Consider the following 23,745-nt stretch of genomic DNA (forward strand, 5'->3'; position numbering starts at 1 on the left):
TAAGTGATGTAGAAACAGGCTGGAAGCTAAAGGAGAGTGGGGTATTGGCTGTGGCAGCATTTGGGATGGAGCAGCTGGGTGTCAGTTGATTGGCTAGGGATTGAATAGTCTGTGAAGAAACTGTTGAAGGTATTAGCAATATCCTCTGGGGATTTATGTTTGGAAGCTGACTGGGTAGGAGTGGAGGACTGTCCTGGATGAAGAAGTTTGTTTATTCCTGCCCAAAACATTTGAGGTTTGTTGTGATGTTTTTGTTGAAGATGGTAGAAGTTTTTTTATCTAGTCCTTGGCTGTTGGTATCTGAGTTTGATCTAGTGGGTCTTTTGTGGCATGCCATTTGTCCCATGCCTTATTTCTAGCAATGATTTTAGATTTGGTTTCTCTTGAGAGCCACTGGGCAGTTTTTGTTTTGGTTATAATGGAGCAAGCAGGAGCCTGAGAAACAAGAATAGTAAGGAATATGGAATTAAAGTATACTACTGCATCGTCCAGTGAAAGGTGCTTTAGGATTGACCAATTGCAAGCTCTGAGTTCATTTTGAAAATTGGTGGAGTTGAAATTCGTATTATTTCTGATGGTTTTAAAGATGGCCTGGTGGGGGTTGTCCACCTTGTGCTTGATAATGTACGTAAGTAAGTGGTCACATAGGGCATCTGGGAGGGTCCCTGACGTGTACATATAGGGGTGGCTGTTGATAAGTATCCAATCTAGGAATACTGTCTTTGTTATTGGGTTTGCCTATCCTGGTGGGGGAGGATATGAGCTGTGTAAAACTGTGTCGGTTGACATGGCTTGTAGTAGATTCCGAGGAACAGGTGTTCCAATCAATGTTAAATTTTCTCCAAGCACCATAGTTTCTTGGGGGTAGGTACTGGATAACCGTTGGAGGATGTCCTGTAGGGTGTTTGTATTATTACCTTGGGGAAAGTAAATGCAGACAATGTTTAGGCATTTGTTATTGTTAATCTGTTTGGTAATAAGAATGTCTGCATTATTAAACTGGGGTGGTTGTAGGGGGACAGTAGTAACATCTAGTGTATAGTAACATCTAGTGTAATGTATAGTGTACAGCAGTAACAAGCCTGTCTACTTCCTGGGTGTCCCACCCCCATGCTGATGAGTTAGTGGATTTGATCACCAGTAGGGCCTGGAAGGAGCCCAACATTGTGGAGTCAGTCCCAAAGAGAGCAGAACAATTCCTCAGCCCTCCTGTGGATTGTCCTTTCTAGAGCAAAGGAGTCCTGGTTGATGCCATCATGGTTGCTGTGGCCACCAAGAAGGAGCTGCAGAGCTCCATGGTCCATCACTTGAACAGGGAGTCCCAGGCAATTGTCTGTCTGGGGAAACGTGTATGCTTCGACTACCTTGGGACTGATGGCAGTTAATTATTTGGCACACTTTAACCACCTTCAAAGAGATTTGGTCCAAGAACTTTCTATTTCCCTTACAAAGTTATTACCGGCAGAGAACTTTAAGCAGGTGTTTCCCAAGCTCTCTACCCTGATGTCCCTTGTGAATTCCTCAATGAGGCTAATTTCCAGTGCTGCAGAAGCTACCTGTTGAACAGTAAGTAACAGCATTACTATGAGGCATTATGCTTGGTTACATTTATGTGGATTTGCGGAACCCTTCAAGGTGCCCTTTACCAGTGGTCCCTTTGGTGGACCTTCTATGAATGACACTTTGACCCGCAGTGAGCAGGAAAGGAAAACTTTGTCTGTGGTTGGGATCAAGCTTTCTAATCCTCGGAGGTCCTTTTCTAAGACCCAGTGAGGAACCAGGAAGATGTGGGTCCGGACGTCACAGTCTCCCTTTCAAGACACTCCTAATGACTCATCTTCCAGAGGCAGGGGGAGAGGTTTCAATTGCCAATGCCACCATAGAGGCAGGGGGGGGGGGGAATCCGCACAATCAGGGCTCTAGGGAACCCTTCTCTGTGCAGCCCTATTGGCGCTCCTGAAGCGTTGCCCAACTGTTCTGCCCTGGAGACCATCGGGGACACATTTCCCTGCACCCAATATCCTGGACAAACATTACCTCTGATCAGTGGGTGATAAATATCATTTCCAGGGATTATTTAATTCCCTTTTTGGAGTCCCCACCCATAAGACGTTACATCCCTAATGTTCTATACAGTCAGAGGGAGTTGGCCCTTCAAGAAGTTCAACAACTTCAAAAAAGAGCCTTCTAAGAGGTCCCAGCTGGACAAAGAAGATCCAGTACTTATTCTCACTTTTTTTTTAAGTGCCAAAAAAGAAGGGGGACCTGAATCTCTCAGTCTTTCAGTAAAAAAGTCCAAGTTCCAGATTGTGACTGCTCAGTCCATTCTGCCTCTCTTGCGCAAGGATGATTGGATGTGCTCAGTAGATCTCCAAGACACCTACTATCACATCAAGATAGACAAGCATTCAAGGAGACATCTTAAATTCCGTCTAGGGGCCAGTCATTACCAGTTCAGAGCCCTACCCTTCAGTCTCACCACAGCCCCCTGGGTATTTACCAAATATATGGAAGTGGTAGTTGCTCACCTGCAGGGGGGTTTCAGGTCTTTCCATACCTTGATGATTAGCTGCTCATGGCACCTTTGAAGCATTGACTGCTACAAGTGATCCATTATGTTCTTCCCCTCTTCCTTCAGTTGGGGATCATTGTTAACCTTTCAAAATCAAATCTGGTCCCCACACAACAGTTGCAGTTTATAGGAGTTCTGTTAGACTCCATTTCAGAGATTGCAGCATTACCTCTATGAAGGATTCTGTTGATCTGGGAACAGGTCATGTAGATCTTAGACCTGTCATGTCCCTCAGTTCACTTGGTTCTTTGAACCCTCGGATCCATGGCCTTGGTCATTCATCTTGTTCCCCTGGCAAGGTACCACATGCGGGTGTTGCAGTGGACCTTAGCGGGTTCAATGGTGGTCTGTGTTTCATCCCATGTCCATGACATAAAGTTGATGGCTATGTGCAGATGACACCTTCTTTGGTGGCTTCAATCTCAGGATCTCACACTAGTAGGCCCTTTTCACTCCCTTCACCCAAGGCCACAATGACCATGAATGCTTTTTTGGTGGGGCATTTCCAGGGGAAGACTGTCCAAGGTACGTGGTCCTGTTAGAGACCAAGTTGCACATAAATGTCCTAGAGATTAAAGCAGTTATTCTAGTTGCAAGCCTTTCAGGACTTCCTCCTTCCGGAGATGATTGCAATTCAGACAGACAACATGACTGTGGTCTGGTATGTCATCAAACAGGGGGGAACACGATCTTACCCACTGTGCAGAGAGGCCATGAGAGTGTGGAAATGGGTGATATCCTCCGGGCACTTCTTTCTTGCAATGCATATACCCGGCGACTCCAGCATGTTGGCTGACAGGCTCAGCAGATCAATCTTGAGTCCTCATGAGTAGTCCCTCAGTCTCACAATGGTGAAGCAGATTTTCAACCATTGGGGTCAACCGTGCTGTGACCTGTTTGCCTCCCCAGCCTACCACAAATGCAGTGAGTCCTTTGCCCTGATCACCCCATCCAAGGAGTCACTAAGGGATGCTGTAGTCCACGATTGGCCTCCAGGTCTCCTGTATGCCTGTCCTCTTGTTTTTCTAATTTCCAAGGTTATTCAGAAAGCGCAACACATGAGGACACCTCCCTTTCCTCATTGCCCCCTTTCTGGCCCTGTCAGCCATGATTCCCCTTCATCAGGTCTCATCTGAAGTATTTGCCCTGGGTACTGGACCCTTGTCAGGATCTAATTTCTCATTAATTGGGGCTACCTCTCCCAAAACTTCGGACCTTTCATTTAACCACATGGTTTCTCCAATTCCAGTGATTCTAAAGCAGTCCAGGCTGGTGTCTCCCATCAAGCAGTCCAGGCTGGTGTGTCCCATCAAGCATGTTATTCTAGCCTCCCAGAAACTTTCCACTAGAAAGTTTTATAGTAGCAAGTGGAAAAGGTTCTCTGTCTGGGCCAAGAGCAGGAATCTGGATCTCTTTTCTGCTTCTGTTTCTGACATTCTTTTGTTTTTGTCCTTCGTTTTCCAAGCAGGAACAAGTTTCTCTATGATCAAGCATCAGTTGTCAGCGATTTCTAACTTTCACATGAACAGTGAGACTACTTTTTCATCTAGGCTTTGTAAAGCATTTATGAAGGGGACCCTTCCTGCTTAGACCACCAATTAAGGATCCCTCACCTCCTTGGGACCTTACATTAGTTTTGCAATCTCTGACTAGGAGTCACTTTGAGCCTGCTAGTTCCTGTGATCTGAAATTCTTGTCTTGGAAGACTGCCTTCCTGGTTGCTGTAACTTCAACTAGGAGGCTTTTGGAACTGCAAGTTCTTGCCATTAATTCTATTCACAAGATTTTTCATAAGGACAGAGTTTCTCTTAGAACAAATCCCACCTTCTTGCCCAAGGTTGCTTCTGAATCTACTTTAAACCAATGTATTGGGCTACCAGTGTTCTTTTCCCAATTATTTCAACAAAGGAGAGTACATTCTACATACTTTGGATGTACACTGACCATTACGGTTCTACCTACATAGGACCAAGAGTTTTCACGAGTCAGAGCAGCTCTTTGTGGCTTTTTCCCCTAACCGACGTGGTCTTCCGGTTTCTAAGGTCATTATTTCTAAATGGATCTCTAGCTGCATCTCCACAGTCTGACAGTAGCCATCTTGAGGTTCCAGGAAGAATCAAGGCTCAATCTATGAGATCTGTGGTTACCTCTTCTGCCTTTTTGGCCAGACTTTCTATTGATGACATTTGTGCTGCTGCCACTTGGTCTAATCCTCACACCTATATATCTCATTACAAGCTGGATATTATTTCTAGGAGCAGGGCTTCATTTGCCTACACAGTGCTCCAGAATGTCCTTCCTTGAGGCCTCCCAGGATAAATGGTAGCTGGGGGCTCTGACCCTATGGTGTTGAATGATGACATGGATAACGTCAGATGAAGAGTTGTGTACTTACCATAACTTGGCATCTGTGTTATCCTATGTCATCATTCATCACACTTTCCCTCCCACCATCCCCATTCCTTGTGGATCATGTAGGAAATTGGAGTGTGTTGCTTCCAGTTATGCAGGAGTAGCCTTTAGGGGTATGACAGCAAACTCAATCTGGGGGTTAGAGGGCACCAGGGCATCATGAGAGAGGGAGGAGCAAAAGCCTTGGATCTGATATTGTTAATCCTCTTTCACTCCTTATGCATGGGTATCAGTTCTGAGCTCGGAACCAAGCCGGCAATTTTCCAAGCTCGCGTCAGCTTCAAACTCTCGAGCTAAACTCTTACCCACAATCCCCCTCTCCCTGTTACCCCAGATTTTGTTTGCCGCGTTGCCATCCAGTCATGTCAAGCTACTTCTCTTGAGCTAAGTACAGTCAATTGTTGTTTAATTGCTTTACAAATTACTTTTCTGTCAGAAAAGTTGATATTTTATTGTCTCTTACCCTGTCGCATCTAGCGTTCATAAATTCCTGAGGTTTTTCTGTCTTTTACTTACTACTTTTACCGCAAGGTATTTTCTCTTTACCATCGTTGGTAATCTTTTTCCCTTTTCTCTTTCATACCTTCAGGTACTCTCTTGTACCATTGTTGGTATTTTTCTATTAATTAATATGGCAGATAAAAAAGGTAGTCCGGGGTTTAACCGGTGTTCTAATTGTGGACACAAAATGCCTACTTCTGATGCACACTCTGTGTGTGTTTATTGTTTGGGAGCTTCTCATTTATGTGTTGAACCACTCTGTACTATTTGTGAGAACTTTTTCTAATAGAACTTTGTTAGAAAGGAAAAACAAGCTGATACTGAAGGGACTTCTAATATCTCCCTTTTCAGAGGCTATTTCTGGGTCAGAGGTCTCAACCCCTCCTAAAGCCCATAAGAAAATGGATGTTTCTACTAAGGCTAAATCCTTGCCTTCGTCCCCGGCTGGGGACTCTCACAACCAAAACCTAAAAAGGCTAAATTTTCGGCTCCGGAGCTCTCTGTCAGCCCCAGTGCTTTCGGTGCCTAGACCTTCGGCACCAAGGCCTTCAGCTCCATTAATGATTTCGGCTCCATCCTCTCCTGCAGCCTTCTACATATCGGCACCGAGAGGCTCCTCGGTTCAGACGATTACCACTGTATCAGCACCGACTGTTCAGTCGGCGCAGACCTTAACCGCGTCGGCTCCGAGATCTTCCTCGGAACCGAGGCCTTTATTGTTCACTACAAGTTTTGTCGGTTCCAGCTTCGGCACCGACTCCCACCACTTCGGCACCGACAACCACTTCGGCACTGATCCCTCTGTCGGTGCAGACAATGACCTTGGCACCGACGACTTCTTCGGTGCAGACAACAGTAGTCCAGTCTTTCTCTGCATTGTTGTCCTTGGTGCGGTCAGATGAGATGGGCACAGAGCCTGCCTCTTTTGTGGACAGGCCTGTTTCTCCCTCAGTCTCTGTGAGGTCCACTAGAAGCCTTTCCGAACATGATGTGTTGCGTCTTGTGTACAAGGCATTCTTGGCCAGAGGTATTCCACCCCTCAGGAAATATCCTTCCTTGGGAGGTGATTACCCATCTCCAAAGACACCTTCTTATTCTCCTCTTTCATTGCCTTTAAAGTCCATGGATATAGCACAGTCTTCCCCTTCTGTGGTTCCCTTTATGGATCTCACTAAGGAACCACAGTTGCCTTTGTGGCAGGAAAGTTTTGCTATGACCCAGGCTGTCAGCTGTGACATGCATAGCTTGCTGCTCCACAGCCATCCAGGGACTCCGGGTCGGCAGGCTGAGCCATTTAGGGGAGGAGTGCCCCCTGTCCTAGACATATACTCCTCTCCGGATGGACTAGCCTTCCAACTGATGGCGAAGGCTTTCGCTGCTGCTGGCGATACCGGACTGCCTATACCGCTGCCCTCCTCTGGTACATTACAGGAAATAAATTCTCTTCACCACTACTAAAGACACAGAGGGTAGGCAAATGAAAAAAGAAAAAAGACCTTGGGTGTCGTCCACAGCTTCAGGCCTCAGACTGTTAAAACATAATTTATTAATTGCTTAAAAAGTGAAGCTGACAGGATGTAAACTTCACTAGAATATGAATTACATCACCTTTCACTAGGTTATCGTCATCTATCTACTGGTGAACTTTTACAGAACTGCAGAACTATCTTTTATCAGATGTTCTTGGCAGTCAGGCCACAATGGTTTTAGACCAGTAGCTAGCTGTCCATTAAGAAGGCGTCAAACTTTTGTCACAGAATTCTTTCTATCACCTTCTGCACTAGTGTTGTCAAGCTGTAAGTGGCCCACATTTGCCTTAAGTGTTTGTCACAACCCTTCCCCCCTTCATTTTGTAATTGTAAGGAGATTATTAAAGCTATTTTTTATTCATATATTTCCTGTTGGCTTGGGGTTTGTTGAAGCTCTGTTTGAAGCATTTTGCTGCTTAGATACTTGTTAGACATTTTAGTATTTCTAGCATGTATCACTGGCGAGGTTATAAAAAAAAATACTGTTTTCAAAATGTGTGGGATAAAAGAACATCACTGAATATAACCAAGCATAGCATTAATGTAAATTATTGATATGCATGTTTGATGCAGAATTTTTAAGTTTTATACTTTTTCTTTTATGGAATTGTGAACATTAGTTTATATCTGTCTGCACCCTGGATATCTGCTGTGTCAGTACCCCAGTAAGTATCATTTGAAATCTGAAATAAACAATGATGTGTTTAGGAAGTCTTTTTTTTATTAACTAAAGTTATATTTATATGCTTCTTAATCGAACTGTTATTGTCAGATCATGTTGCTGACCTAAAACATGATCCATGTGTAAACATATTTTGCAAATTTATTTTAGGATGGAAGACTTAAAACTGGAGATCACATCTTACAAATTGGAGGTACAGATGTGCAGGGAATGACCAGTGAGCAAGTTGCCCAGGTGCTCAGACAATGTGGAAATCGTGTTAAGCTGCTGATAGCTCGAGATCCCATTGGAAGAATTCCAGTCAAACCTCCAGCACCAGTGGGCTCTCCCGTTTGTGCTGTTCCTCCCCTGGTGCCAGCAAGGACTCCAGCTGCAGTAAGTAGTAATTTGAAAGATTGATAAATCAAACTTGTACAGAAGTCACATGACGCAGTAAAAAAATCGTCTCCTGTAGTGCACAGAGAGAGTGTATTTGTGAGCTGGTGACCAAACACACAAGCAGTGATGTCAGGGTGGATATTACTGGGGAATTGATTGACTGCCCAGGGTTGTTACGAGACACATTTCACATTCCTGTGGCCCTAGATTACCGGATACACTCTAATGGCACTTTACTATTTCATGTTTGCATGTAATATATTCAAGGTTTGTATTTTGTTTCCTAGTGAAGGTGTAACACTGGTAACTGAAGCTTATTTATGTGCTTTTTGAAGGAGTTCTATTTAGAGATCAAAAGACTTAGTGCACCTAGTTCTCTCTCTATATGCCTTTCTGTACAAGTAAATGGAATGGATTAGAGTGCACCCATGTTAGGGTTACTTTGTAAAAGTACAGGAACTTGATGTAATGATAGAGTGATACATATAGGAGGTAAACAGCGTAGTACTGGGCTTATATTGAAGCAAAGTCATATCATTAGGCAAGTGTGGGACTTCACACAGCCCCCCCCCCCACACACACACACACAGAGAAGTTTGCTGCATCGTGGGGTAAATGACACAGGCTTTTTAGCTTAAGTAAACTATATTCCTGTAGTTTCTTTTCTTTATATGTTGGTAACTGAAGTGCATGATTTATTAGAGGATTTCAAAAATTCCCATGTAACACTGAAAACAGATGGCCAAAACCTTGCTTTCGTTTGCACAGAAGGTAAACAACTAAGTATTTACCCTTGAAAAAATATATACTTTTCATGTATTTAGACAAAACACTGCTGTGGAGCTTTGCTTTTAAATGTAGCATGCTTTTCTACTGTGTTATTTGTTTTATAGCTTCTTTAATGAATCTGTTTCTTTCACTGTATTAACCTTGCATATGTTTATTATAAAACATTGCTATATTCTGCATGAATAAAATACACTTTGAGCATGTCGGTCCTATTTTAGAACATTTGTAAACCTTAACAGTCCAGTTAGTTTGAACTTTTTTTCCATCATAACCCAGTGTTTGCTGCCTTTGGGAGTGACATCAAATCCAGTGCTGCCGATTTTAATTTATGGAACTTCATCCCAGTATTTTCCATTGGGATGAGATTAAATCACCAGTCATCTGACACAGTAAATGAATGAGGTTTGATTTTCAGTCTTCTGACTTGGTAAATGGCCTGACGATTGTATTAGTTGAAGCCTGTCTTCCTGTTGGTGGTCTTCATTCTTAACAAACTTGATTTGTTTTGTGATTAAAAAGCTCACAGTAACCTTCCCTCTAAGTGCCATAACTTTTTTGGATCTTGGTACTGATTTACTGTTGGTCCTTTGTCGATGTCTTGCATTAGATCCTACATGTGCATTATTAAATGCAGTGACACCTGTTTAGTTCTTGTTGTCATGTCTGCCTTATGATTAAGGTATGTTTCTTTGTCAGTATTTCTAGCATTTCATGGAGATGTCCATAGCTGGCAAATGATCACATTCAGTTTAACCTTAAATGTATCCCTTCTTTGTGTATTAAATGCTGTAAAGTATTTCCACCAGCAGTGCTTCTTTCATCTCTCATTAACCAACTCATTAACTCTAAGTGAGGAAGCATATTAAAGGCCATGAAAAAATCTAGATAAGTTAGAGGGCACACCATCATTTGTTGTTACACTCCATTTACAGAAATGGATTGAATTGACTTTTCTTTGAGTCTGTCTTAAGATGGATTATCCCTTTTTGAAATGTATTGTGCTTCTTGAGCTATTTAATGATGCTGTCAGTTTTTACCTGCCCGCTGTTCACAGTAGTTTTGAGTATCCTTATAATAGATATAAAATCTGCATCTTTCAAGTGAGGAAATACTTTTGTCATCATATGATTTTTGAAAGATTATAGTTATCAGTTTGTCATTATTTATTTATTTATTTTGTTTTTTTATTTCAATAAATTGCTTGTGCTTAAGGCTGCAATTCTTATAAAAGAATGATTAAAGCATATAAATTACTTAAAAGTATAGTACTGACATTAAGCAGACTTGTACAATCTCTACACAGATTTAAGGGGGCCTCCTAAAACAAGCTTCTTATTTTGCAAGCACAGTGCAGGGATGGTAACTGGTTCCAAAGGGTCAGTGGAAAGATAAGAAAAGGAAAGGCTACCAGATGTTTCTAAGAGAGTCCTTGGAACAGCCAGCAGCCCCATACCTGATGAAGCTGCTCTTTCTTGACAGAATATAGAGCCTTAGCCACTCCTTTTAGATAAACAGTACCCAGATTATGTTGGGTGTGGAGGGCATCTTAAAAGCACTTTGGGCCCACCACTCACCATGAACACAGATACACCAGCACTGGCATAATTTGACTTGTTCTAAATGTACTCACTCAGCAGCCTGGCAGCAGTATTTTTTACCCACTACAGGGTGGTCAAATCATCATTTGAAAGCCCAGAGTAAAGAGAATAGCATTGACTAACACAAGAACAATACTAGACCTCAGTAGCACACCTGGGTCATGGAATTGTTTTATTCTTCCAAGTGACAGTTGCCTGCCATTGCCAGTTTGATTTCTGAGTTGTCTTACTCCCTTTTAAGCCTTGCTACCTTGCATTTAATAAATACTGTTAGTAAACTATATGACTGAAAAAAAATATTAAAATGCATTGACATATGCACTAATTGTGATGTTGTACTAAAGAAAATTCAGTGGTTACCAACAAACAATTAACTGTGAATTACTAGTTACTGATCTCTGGTGTGGTTACTGTTTAACTAAGAAAGACAACAAACCTTCTTGCATTCAGATTGGGAAGCTTAGGTTATTTTCTCATCCTTGTGGATCTAGTTTAGAAGATGCACTGAACATTAAATTCACAGCTTTGCAGATTAACTATAAGCCCTTATTCAGCAGTTCTATATTGTAATGAACTGCAGAGTGGTACTTTTCATATACTGCATTGAACCAGTAATTCTGCAGCCTAAGCAAACACATCCTCTGTTGGGATGACGAGTTTCTGGACTTTAGGAACCCTGCATGTCTGACCATATAAATGTCAAATTTTGTACTCCTTCCCAAATAAGCCTTTCAGAGTGACTAAAAAAAAACATGGTTTATTTTTCTGAATGAACAAAACAAAGTGTACACTGTGGTAGTCTGTAAGTGCATTTTGCCTCATTCTTAAAAATAACATTAAGCCTCAACATCCATAGAAAGGTATGGATGTTGTCAGCAATCAGTCTACCTGTGCATTATTAAAAATAATATATTTATAATTAAATTTATCTGTCTGTCTGGCTATATCTATCTGTCTATTTATCTATCTATCTATCTATCTTTGTTGACTGGGAAAGTCTGACTGGAATAGATACCCTTTTATGGCAGATTCCCAGGGAGAAAAGCTTCAGTATTCACATACATAGGCAAAATACCATATATTTTCATTTTCCACATTGTATATGATATTTTCATCTTGGTTACAAATACATTTTTCATACATAATTTGGTGTAACAGATGATTAATACTAACCTTGTATCATACAATTTGTGTTCATAGGAAAAGGAGAGGAAAGAGATAATCTACACATTTGTATAAGGCTGTAGCAGAGAGATGTACAAAGAAAAACAAGGGGAGACAAAGATTGCCATTTGAGGTGAAGTTGGTAAGTAGTGGTATGATGAGGGAGAGTGGAGGAATTGAGTAGAACTAGGTAGTTAAGAAATATAATCTGTTAAATTTTACAGTGGTAGGTAGAAGGGAAAGTGCAATAATCACCATATGGGAATTAATGCAGTGCAGCTATTGTTTTGTCAGAGGTATTGCAGCTTCTATTTTCATCAGGATTGGAAGTTATCTGTATGCAGTGCAAGAGCAGAGTCAGTTGCCATGCAATTGCTGTTTTTGCAGACTTTGAAAGTATTTGTTGTTTTCAGTTAGCTTTAACTCTAATGGGATGGAGTTCTGCAGTTGAGACACATTGAGAATAGAGTGAGTTTCTGGCAGAGATTTCTGAGTTATTTACAGCTAGGCGAGATTTGTTATTGATGCATAGTGTTATCTTGTTGTATGGTAGGAATATGCAGTTTAGAGAGGGGCAACTATCTGACTTGTAGATACGTTTGTGGGCACAGGTGAATTTGAGTATAGATTTGCTTATTTGGGAGTTTTAGCCAATTTAGGTCCTTTAGGGCTGTGCAGTGGTGAGTTTTATGATATGAACATGGGGAAAATCATGCTATTTTATTATAGCATGCATCAGGTTTGGACATGAGGGTTAATGTTGAGATTAGTGAAGATAGGTGATGCATGCAATAGAGATGGGACTAGGTAGGCTGCTACTATGGATTTGCTTGGTGATACTGTAAGATACTGATTTGCTCTATATAGGAGCCTATATATTTTGTGTTTTTTTGATATTTGGAGAATATGTTGGTCATATTTCAGTTTGTCATGCAGAGTACTCCAAGTAATTTTGCTTCTGTCACTGTTTCAGTTTTTGTATTGTCAGACAAGACAATAAGGAAATTGTGTTTTTGAGTATTAAACTGTTTTGGTAAAAAGAGCATTAGTTTAGTCATTTTGCATTGTGCAGTAGGCCTGCAGTGCCTGTCCAGGATTAGACGGATGAAAAAGACTCTTTATGTAATTTCTTGGAGGATTTGTAGTGCAGAGCAGATAAGGGTTGCATCATCTGCATGCTGAACTATATTTGCTTTTTTTGTTGCAGTGTGGTGGTTTTTTTTACAAAACAGAAGTGGACCCAGTATTTATCCGTGTGGGACTCCCAACTGTGACATGAAGGAAAGAGAATTCTTACTTCCATTTTACTAATTGTTGTCTATTTGTGAAATAGCTCAGAAACCAGGTGAGAATTCACTGAGGTTTTTGATGAGAAACTGGGTCAAAGGCCTTTGACAGATCCAAGAAGAGTGCTAATACCAGGTTGTATTATTTCTGTTATGGTTGATAGCATTGGTAAAGCTAATAAGAGCAGCAATTGTGTTATGGATGGGGCAGAACCAGTGTTGAATCATGGACAGAAGAGTATTTTGACTAAGATATTAGAGGAGCTGGGAGTGGATGCGTATTTCTTATACTTTTGATAGTGGTGGTAGTATAGCTATGGGTCTGTAGTTGTATAGGTCAGTTGAATTTCCACCTTTGTGGAGTAGAATTATAAAAGATGTCTTCCAGATGACTGAGATATGATTTTCTGTTATGGATCTGTTAATTAGTATAGAAACAGGAAGCTAGAGCTTCAAAAATGAGTTTTAGGTACTCTGGTAACTTGTCTACCACTAACGTTGTTGGTTTGAGTTTGTCTAGGTATTTTTAGTGCTAGTTGGGACTAGTTGGAAAGAGAAAGACATAGTATTGTTATTAGGTGAAAATGGGGTATGGAGGGTGGTGGGAGAGATTTGTTTAGTAAGAGAGAATGCTGAATTTATAAAGTGAGAGTTTAATTGGGAGGCTATATTGTCTGGGTTGTTATTGGTTGTTGGTGTGGGAGTAGTTGTTTGGCCAGAGTGGAGTAGTTCATGGAGAACCAAAATAGCTTTGGATTGTTTTAGTGTGTCGACTAAAGTATGGTGATGCATTATTTTTTGTTGTTAACTTTTTTGACAAGATTTCTTAAGTATTTAAATTATTGGTAGTTGGATTGGTTTTTATTTTGGACAATATCTTCCATGATTTGTCTCTTTTGAAGAAGACTTTGCTTGGTTCGTTCTGTTAACAAGGCTGCAGGGTTTCTACTATTTAGCAGCTAGGGATGAAAAATGTAGGACAATCATTGGTGTTCCACTGGCTTGAACACCTGGTGGGAATTTGACATAAATCCATTTCTGAAATAGCTTTAAAAATCTGTGTTGGCTAATGGTTGCTAGGAAGTCATCTTTTGGTTCTCCAACCTAAGGTCACTTTACTTGGCAGTCCCTGATGATTCGTTTGTGACTTGCATGTCCAAACAATTTGGGTTTGGAGTTTGCCAGACCAGTAGTTTCTGGCAAAAGTCTGGCAAATTCTAATAGTTCATAAACTTACCTGATTAATCCATTTTCAGAAACGATTGAACCATGTAAAGCATCCCAGATAATGAGTCAGCTGTTATAACTTTGCCTTACTGAAGAACCTCATTGCTTGTTTGTCTGTTTGCTTTAACAGAGTCTACTGAAATAACCACTTCTTTAGGCTTTATCATCACTTCTACTTTAGTGTATGTGTAAAACCTACTAAGGAGTGTGTAGTCCTCCAAAGGCCAAGAACACTAGCTTCATGGGTCCTGATCAGCACCAGACACTGTCTAGTAAACTTGTTACTAAGCCCCTCCAATGGATCTGTACCCGAGGAATGGAGAACTGCAGTAGTCATCCTGCTTCTCAGTGAGGGATGCACTACTGATCTGGTCAGTGAAACACACTATTATGGAACTTATTAACAAGGACATTGGCAGTTTATAAGCCCAAACCCAAGTCAGTTTGAGTTTTTAAAGGCAGATCCTGCTTCCTGAACCTGGTGGGTTTCTTTGAACAAGTCATTTATGCATTAGATTCAGGCAAGTTTGTTCATGCTTCATACCTGGACTTGACAAAGACTTTTGATACTGTCCCACATTCTGGCATTATTGGTAGCTGTTTACATTTAGTATGATTCGCTTATGTTTACCCAATGGATAGCTAACTGACAGAACCCAATCTCTCAGTGTGTGTGTAATGCTCCACTGTTAGGAAATCCTTTTCCTTAGCTAGACTAATCAACAGGGGTATTTTATCCCTCTCTACTTCTCCCTCATCAGATCCAAAACCGAGTATAATGGCCCCTTTCTTTGTCCTTCTTAAAGCATATGACCCAGATTGAGAGACCATAGTATTTTCTCACAAAGATAATCGAGGGTGTGTCTTCCTTGATTTACACAGACCACCTTAAAACATTTTTTCTCTTTCCTATCGACTCTTAAAAGGTGACTTCTTTGTAGCATACAGAGTCTGAAAGGATCCAGTCCTGTGCAACCTCCTGCACATCCACAAAACAAATTATCCCAAACATCCCGTCATGAGATCTTAACTTCCATTGAAACATAAAGTGGACCTGCTGGCATGATAGATATCCCAGATAATCCCTGTTTTCTGGACTACTTCCTTTAGATATAAAGCAAAGTAGCTTCCTGACCTTCTTTAAGTATAATCTGAATGAATGGATGGGCAGTCATAAGTACGTCCTGGTTCTGGCTCCTCAAGCCCTTATTGAAAAGGGTCAAAACTATCGTGGCTAAGCTACTAATGGTCCTCTGGAGCAACAGCTTAATGTTAATCTGTGAACCTGTTGAGCCTATATGCTTCTTTTTAAACAGTTTACACAGACATTGTACTGCAGATACCAGAACAAGGCTTACAAGGCTTTTTGTCTCCATTTTGTTTTTAGTTGTGTCTGACTGAACATTTATATATATATTTGTGTGCATTTTGGCTGAGTCCAGCTTTAAGCTCATCCTTTTTTACTCACAGTACTTTGCATAAATATGCTCTGTTTCTCCTTTATTCTGTTTTAGTCGACCTTCTTGTATCTTTTGTGTTTTTTGATAATCAAGCTGCTGTACTATAAACCTTATATTGTTTTCTTATACTTTCTCTGATTTATTTTATTCTTAACACACACACACGCCGCTTTTACTGTATATGCAAGCATCACCTAGTCTTTGCTGTGTTCTCCCTTAGTTCTACTAGTGATAGAACCACTGTAGCCACTGTTCCTTCTCCCCATCCACCTGATGGCACTTACAGCTGCTTTATCCTTCCTTACTCCTTCCTCCACTTAACTCGCTGTTTCTTTAGAACTTACTCCTAGCCTACCTTTTTTCATCAGCCACCATCACCTCCCTTCTCTTTACTCACCTTTTTTTTTTTTTTGCCTAACCTTGTATTAGCTTTTATGTTATGAAACTCAGTATTTAAACACAGCACTGTTCTTATGCCTTCTACCTGAACAGCCCAAATTACCATATTATATGCTTCACACGATTCTCTGCTTGAGTGTCTTCTGCGTGGAGACATGCGTGAATGGGCGTACCTTCTTTGAAGGTTGTGCGTCAGGGCTGGTAACTCGGCACGTAAAAATCAACTACCAATCATTAGCGGACCGGATTTCTGCTGTGGCGACCCCTAGCCGGGAAAAGCCGAAGGACGCAAGAACAACAACATATGCTTCACATTTCCCAGTAGGTTTGTTAGGGCAGTTGTGAGGGCATATTTAACACACATGACAAATTGCTCCAGCAGGAAATTGCTTTTGCTAAGTCCATCCACGTATTGACTTACCAACTCTAGCATTAACTTTTTAACCTGTTCATGTCTCTTACCCTCTTATCCACTTCTACCACAGTTATAAAGTCACTTGTTAATCCTTGCATTGTGCATTCTAATACCATCACTCCTTCATCACTTCTAACGCAGTGCATGTCCCACCCCACCCCACTCTTCCTCTGTCCACTCTGACACGCTATCATTTCCTCCTCATCAGCTCTGGTGACCTAGCTTTTTGTTTATGTCCTCACCACTCTATAGAGTTCTAAACAGAGCAACCAAACGTTTATACAATTGTTTGATTTTATGACCCTACACCTTTTCTTTCTTTCCTGCTTCTTTTCTGTATGGCATTAAGGATGGCAGCTTTTGGCAAATCAAAACTATAACATAAGAAATAAAATTCCCCTGTGTGAAATGTGGGCTCTGATCAATAACTTGTGTGTATGTATGTATGTGTATATATATATATATATATATATATATATATATATATATATATACTGCAATTCCAGAATATTAATTATACGACGATTTCTCCATATCTCAAACACTTTGACATTTTATTCCTTTTACAGCTGTGAGGACAGAACTGTTAGAGGCATACTGTTACTGATAAGCAGCAGTAATGTGTGCTCACTGATTTTATTTGTACCCACCACTTATACCTTTCCCCCCACAAGGTTATTATAGAAGTTGTCATAGAATACCACCTTAGAATCTGAGTTATCAATGCATGCACCTCACATTCACCCTGGTCTCATTAGCCAGCAAAGGAATCCTTCCCTAGAAAACAGAACTTTATCATAGTGTGAGCCTTCAGCACTATATAGATCTCCTTCCTTCATTCCAGACTAAACAATGGCCTTTCCTCCCACCACTTTATTTAGCTAGTAACTCTTTTCACCTATAATAACCCATACTCAGGAAAACACGCACTTGTTACCTGAGTTATCCTAAACTTGCTTTACCATCTTATTCCACACACAGTTCTTCTCCCTTCCAGCCACCACATTTATTATGTGGACATTCACCAATCCAGTCAAAATTATTTTGTATGGATTTCTCACTGTCCCTGATTTGCTGAAACTAGCCACAACTGTTTTATGCAAAGTAACATTGAAAAGTCCTTGAATATTTCCTAAATTATTTTGCAGAAATTAATTATCATGGAAGCCTTCTTGCTAGATAAACTCCCTGGTGGTAAACACAGACAGAACACGTTCCTCCTACAGCAGGTTCTATAACCCTCATGACTAGTTCATATTTGTTAGTGTTGGGAGTAATCAGAAGAAAATGCAAAAGGCCAAATAGCATGACTTGCAAGATGGCTGCACAGTGATCAACAGCTTAATTTAAGATCTCCCAGAGTGAAAAAAGAAACCGAGAGATGAGGGCTAGTAATTCAGCCAGTTTAAGTTCAGTTACTAACTAGCAGGTATACTGCCTGGATGCCAGCAAAGAAAAGGCTTAGAGAGCCTGACAGAAATTCGGCTAGAAAAGGTGAAGAGAAAACACTTAACTGGGAAGAGTCCTTCAGCTGTTGAGAAAAAGCAGTTCAAGCTTCACCTTTTTTTTAAACAAGAAACATCTTAATTTCATGTATGACATAGGCAATTTTACATTTATATAAATGAAAACAAACCGTACTGATACACTTTGTTTCTATCATTATACATCACGTATAATCTATCTATTCATTATTCAGACATTACGTGTTTGTTTGTGTCTTTCAGCTTTTCCCAGTTAGGGGTCACCACAGTGGAACTCCGGTCTGCTAATGATTGGCAGTTGATTTTTATGTACCGGCTTGCCAGGCCTGACGCACAACCTTCAACGAAGGTACGCCCATTCACGCACGTCTCCACGCAGAAGACGCTCTAGCTGAGAATCGAACCGGACAGCGTCTTACTGTGAGGCAACAACGCTACCGCATTATTCAGACATTACATAACTCATACATATCTTGTCTTCTTTTAAACCTCCTTCCTCCTCTGCATGTATTGTTCCCACAATTCCCATTTTTTCATATGTAATTTGCTCCTATCCTTTTCTAAAGATCCCAATTTCAGTTGTTTTATCTCTGTGATTATATTTGCTACTTCTAGTAAAGCTAGTTTAAACTTGGATTTCCATTTTCAAGTAATTGCTTTTTTTGGCAGCCACCATAATTACACTCAGCAAGGCCTCACTGTGTGTAGGCAATTCTGATTCTCTATCACAGATCAAAAAATAATTTCCTTAGACACACCAATTTGCTTACCTAGTATTTCATACAGAGCGGTCTGCAGGGAATCTTTAAAGTCTGCCAACTCATTGCACTCCCATAAAATGTGTTCCCAGTTACCTCTTTCTTCCCCATCATACCTCCAGCATTTGCGGTCTACCTAAGGAAAAATTCTTTGTACTCTATTTGCACACTTCCAAGCAAAGATCCTAAATCTTCTAGACTTTGTTGCATATTTGGGAGACATGCATATATCCCCCCATTGTTTCTTTGTGAATTGTTTATCCAGTCTCTCTTCTCAATCCTTTCTAACCTCCTCTGATTCTTATAGTTATCATGCAATATTTTGTGTGCTCTACTAATTAATTATTCCTTTCTTGACAGCAGCTTCTGTTCCAGATTCCAAAAACCATGCCAGTGCTAGGACCCTCCTATTTCTTTCTCTTTTTCTATACACTGATATCAGTTCTTCATAGGGAAGGTAATCTCTAACCTGCAGTCCAAATAAATTATTGGAGTCTTCCCATTCTATTACCTTTCCCTCTCTAATTATTACCTCCTAATACCTTGGTTCCTTTGCCAGTTTTCTCTAATAAATTCCAGTCCTCTCTTGCCTATTTTCCGTATTCCTAATTGTAGTCAGCCCTGTTGTCAGAATGTCCTTTCTTTATTCCTGTGTTGGCATAGTTCTTAGCATACTTTCTGCTTCTTTATGAATATAACATTCTATATGATTACTGTTATTCTCCTTAGGTCTGTATCAAAAATCCCAGTCGTTCGTTGTTTCTTGAGCCCCCCCCCCCCGTTTCATCATCATCCCTTTCCAATTTGAATTATAGTTTTCCGTTTGTGCTATGTATAGGAGCCTTAACTGTGTTGCTCTGAAATACCCCTTCAAATTGGGTAATCTAAATCCGCCTTGTTCTGTTGGAAGAACCAGCTTATCCCACTTGGCTCTTGCCATCTTCCCTTTACAGATAAAATCCTTCAGCTCTTTATTAATTGCTATCCACAACTTATCTTCTGGTTGATAAAAATAAACCTGCCGTGTGTATAAGACTGAAGGGACTAAAAACATTTTAACTGCTTGTATCTTTCTATCGATATTATGTAATAGAGCTTCCATTTTCTTAATTTTTGTATTATCTTTTGTTTGGTCTTCCCACATATCCTTAGATGCCACACTGGAATCATTTTTAATGCATTCCTGTAAGTACTTAGTTTTAATTATGTCCCCATAAATTTAGATATTGCTGAACCAGTTCATACGTGGGTACGTAATTTACTGCTATTGCGTTTGTTTTAGCTTCCTTAATTTTGTATCCCAAAGTGATATGAAACTGTCACAAAATGTTCTACAAAACTGTAATGTCCCTTTCTGGTTTTGTCTGGTATAAAATAATATCTGCAAATAGAGCCAGCTTTTCTTGACTACCATACCAATTATATCCTTGAATTCCTGAGTCCCTTACTTTTTTTGCCAGTGGTTCTAAATATAATGCACATAACAAAGGGGAGAAAGGACACCTCTGTCTGGTTCCTCTGCTCAAGCAGAAATTATCAGAGAGGACCCCACTCACTTTAATGTTTGCCTCCAATTCCTCATATATCCTCCTAATCAGCCTTATAATTTTATCAGGAAATGCAAATTTTTCCATTGTTCTGCTCATAAAGTCCCAGCTTACTGTATCAAATGCTTTCTCCGCATCATGACCCACCAACAACAGTGGTATTTTCTTCCATTCTGCTTCCCTGTGATTATCAGTGTTCTGTTAATGTTGTCAAATGTTTGCCTTCCCTACACAAAACCACATTGATCCATAGCTATCAGTTTTGGCATTAATTGTTTATTTGTTTATTTTACATTTGTTTACCAAGGAGGTCCAACTGGACAAATCTGTCCGTTTTCAGTGGAGGCCCTTGGAGAAAAGTTCCACAAACAATTGCTAACATACAATACATAAGATATTTACATGAGCATTGTGGTTTACACATACAGTTATAAAATATAGTAGATAATATATGATTGTATAAAATATTTACATAAGCATAGTGACTTAGACATGCAATTAAAAGTATAGCAGGTAATAACATGATTGTTCATACAGTATGTTTAGTAGAAATAATCATGAAGATGTAATGAAGATAAGAGAAGAAAGGAAAATATAGAATATAGACAAGTTCATATGAGGTTCATTGACATTTTAAGGGAAAGCTTTTCAACTTAGTCTAGGGGAGAGGGAGTGAATATCAATGGGACAGTGGGGAGTAGGCAGCAGTGAGTTGGTAAGTAACTTGTGATAATAAATGTAGTGCACCTGAGGGAGTTTTAAAGAAGAGGGTGGATAGGGGGTGGGAGAAAGGTATTACAATATGTCAGCCAGATGCTAGGCAGTTGCATGTCCAGGAATTGTTTAGGTGTGAAATAAGCAGTTTTTTTTGAAGATTTTGTTAGGTTGTACCCTGATTTGTAGTGGTAGGGAGTTCCAGATGTTCATCGTGTTTCACTGTTACAGTCATTACTCTTGGGTTATCCTGCTGGCAGGCTACCCACAGTCGGCCTGAATTCCAAAGTCCTGGTCTGGCGTCTGATGCTGTCACCTCTTCCCTAACGTCAGTGCGCCAGGGGTATAAAAGATGCAGCCGACGCCATTTTCTTCAGTCTTTCTTGCCGTGCGGTGCCCGAAGCAAAAGCAGTTTGCAAGTGCCGGTCGGCCGACTCCTGAGATTTTCAAATCCGAATTTCAGAACCGAAGTCTTCATTAAAGCTAAGTACCCCGTTGGGAAAACTTTTTTCTTGCTCCAGACCGATGTCAGAAAAAGTTAACAATTGTATTTGTTGTGGGAAGCAAATACCTCATAAGGATTTTCACTCTTACTGTATTCCTTGCCTAGGCCCTGAGCACAACGTTGCTAGCTGTCGGTTTTGTGCTAGATTTAACCAACGCACTATTAAGCGGCGATTCGATTTTGCATTTCATTACTTTGGCCAAATGTTTAATTATATAATGCTGTCGACCGGAGTTTACAAAAAATGCAAGGACAAGGAAAAGGATAGGCATCCGAGGTCCAAAACCGACGACGAGGCCACTGTTAGGCCAGTCGCCGGTTTGCCGGTTCTGAGTGAGGTGCTTTCGCAGCCCCTGGTGCCCACTACCTCAGAGCCACAGGCCGCTTCCGACTCCCACTTGGAGCCGACTGGGCCTCTGGATACTCAAGGTATTGGACATTTGGAAATCATTCCCTCAGATGGGTCCGGAGCCTCTGAGCAGGCATCGGCTTCTGAGGGTGTCTTCAGACCTACACAGTTATATGTTAAACCATCTTCAGCTTCAAAGACAAAGACTAAAGCAGCTCTAAAGACAAAGAAACAAGTACAGCTTTCTCCTACTCAGACTTCCATGCCTAAAAAACAGATGCTTAAAATGGCCGAAGACGTAATTACTTTGATCAGGGGTACCCATCCCCCTCCTGATAAGAGGCCTAGGCAAGAGACAGAATATGATTCTTCTGATCAGGTTTCTATTTCCTCTGATTCCTCTTCTGAACAGGATTATTCTATTCCTCCCTATGAGGATTCTGAAGCTGAAGAATCCATTCCTTCATCCTCTCCTCCTGAGGATTATTTTTTTGGGGAAACACTGCATACCATGAAGGGAGCATTTCCACTGGGAGAGCCAAGATTGCTCAGAATCTAAGAAAAGGCTCAGAGACTTCCTGCTATTACTTCAGCACAGACCCCTTGCTATTCCACCTGTTCTTGACATTGTAGATGATGTATTTTCAGAGTCCGGCCTGTCCCCTGACTCTCTACCTCCTGCACCTGCTAAGCCTGACAGATACTACAGGGTCCCAGATTCTCATAAATTCCTATATAAAAACCCCGCTGCTGACCCAGAAACTATATCTCAGGGTCCCAAAGGAGCCAAAGCTTCCACTGCAAAAAACCCTGTCCCCTCTGATAGGGATTCTAGGGCACTGGACAGATGGGGGGAAAAAAGTTTACACTTCTGCTACCTTGGCTGTAAGGGCTTTAAATTGTCAGTTTCATATGCTTAAATATCAGTAATACTTAATGTCACTGCTTAAACAGAAAATGTTGACAAATTCTAAATGTTCAGAGAACAAGGAAATGCAGGATTTATTGTATGCACTTGAACAAGTGGGAAAGCACACTTTGCAATATGGTTATGATTCACTGGAGGCCTCTTGCAAGGCCGCTGTTACAGGTTCTGTTATTAGAAGGCATGCTTGGTTAAAGGAACAGAATCTACCTGATCATGTTAAAGCAAAATTATTAGATGCTCCATTACAACATGATACTTTGTTTGGTGCTAACGCAGAAGAGGTGTTGAAGAAAATGGAGAATAAAGTGAAATCCATGCAGACAGTTAAGGATTTTTTACAGGTACAGCCACCCAGATTTAGCAGGAACTGGCCTTCCAAAAATTGGTCCTTTCCAGTGTCAGACAGGCCACAAAGAGGCAGATACAGACATCCCAGAGGCAGATCTCAGCCCCAAGGCTCATACAGGCCTAAACAATGGGGTGCTCCTACCTCCAAAAGCGGAGAAGACAAATCACAACCTTACAGGAAACGGTCCCAATTACTTTCCTCTGCCAGATCCAAGCACTTTTCTTTTGGCAGCCCCCTTAGGGGGAAAAGTAGCACTTTTTTCACCAAATTGGCAAATGATTACCCAAGACAAATGGGTCGTGAACATAGTGTCCCAGGGCTACAGGTTCCATTTTCACACCCTACCAAGGGCAAAAGGCATGTCAGACCTGCCTCACAATCAATGGGCAGAGGCACAAAAACAAATTACAGCCCTCATGGACATGAGGGCCATTCAACAAGTACCACAACAAGAGCAGGGGCAAGGATTTTATTCGAGACTTTTCTTGGTGCCCAGAAAGGGCAAAACCTGGAGACCAATACTGGACCTGTCTATACTAAACACGTTTCTGGAGGTTCCAAAATTCAAGATGTTGACTCTACAACAGCTACTGCCCATGCTGGGCAAGAAGGCTTGGCTCGTAACTTTGGACCTAAAAGAGGCATACCTGCATGTCCCAATCAGACAATCTTGCAGAAGATACCTCAGATTCATAGGCT

At 40.9% G+C, this 23,745-nt stretch overlaps 1 protein-coding gene across 1 annotated transcript in view; it reads left to right on the forward strand.

Moving 5' to 3' along the window:
- Positions 1-23,745, forward strand: part of LOC122814193 (inaD-like protein) — a 464,245-nt gene that overhangs the window by 319,838 nt on the left and 120,662 nt on the right. Inside the window, exon 8 of the mRNA XM_044086799.1 lies at positions 7,847-8,071. Coding sequence (XP_043942734.1) covers positions 7,847-8,071 — 225 coding nt within the window. The remainder of the gene's footprint in view (positions 1-7,846; positions 8,072-23,745) is intronic.

The sequence above is a fragment of the Protopterus annectens genome, chromosome 10.part0 (genome assembly GCF_019279795.1).
Source record: "Protopterus annectens isolate FY-2018-M chromosome 10.part0, PAN1.0, whole genome shotgun sequence".
Classification (NCBI taxonomy): Eukaryota; Metazoa; Chordata; order Ceratodontiformes; family Protopteridae; genus Protopterus; species Protopterus annectens.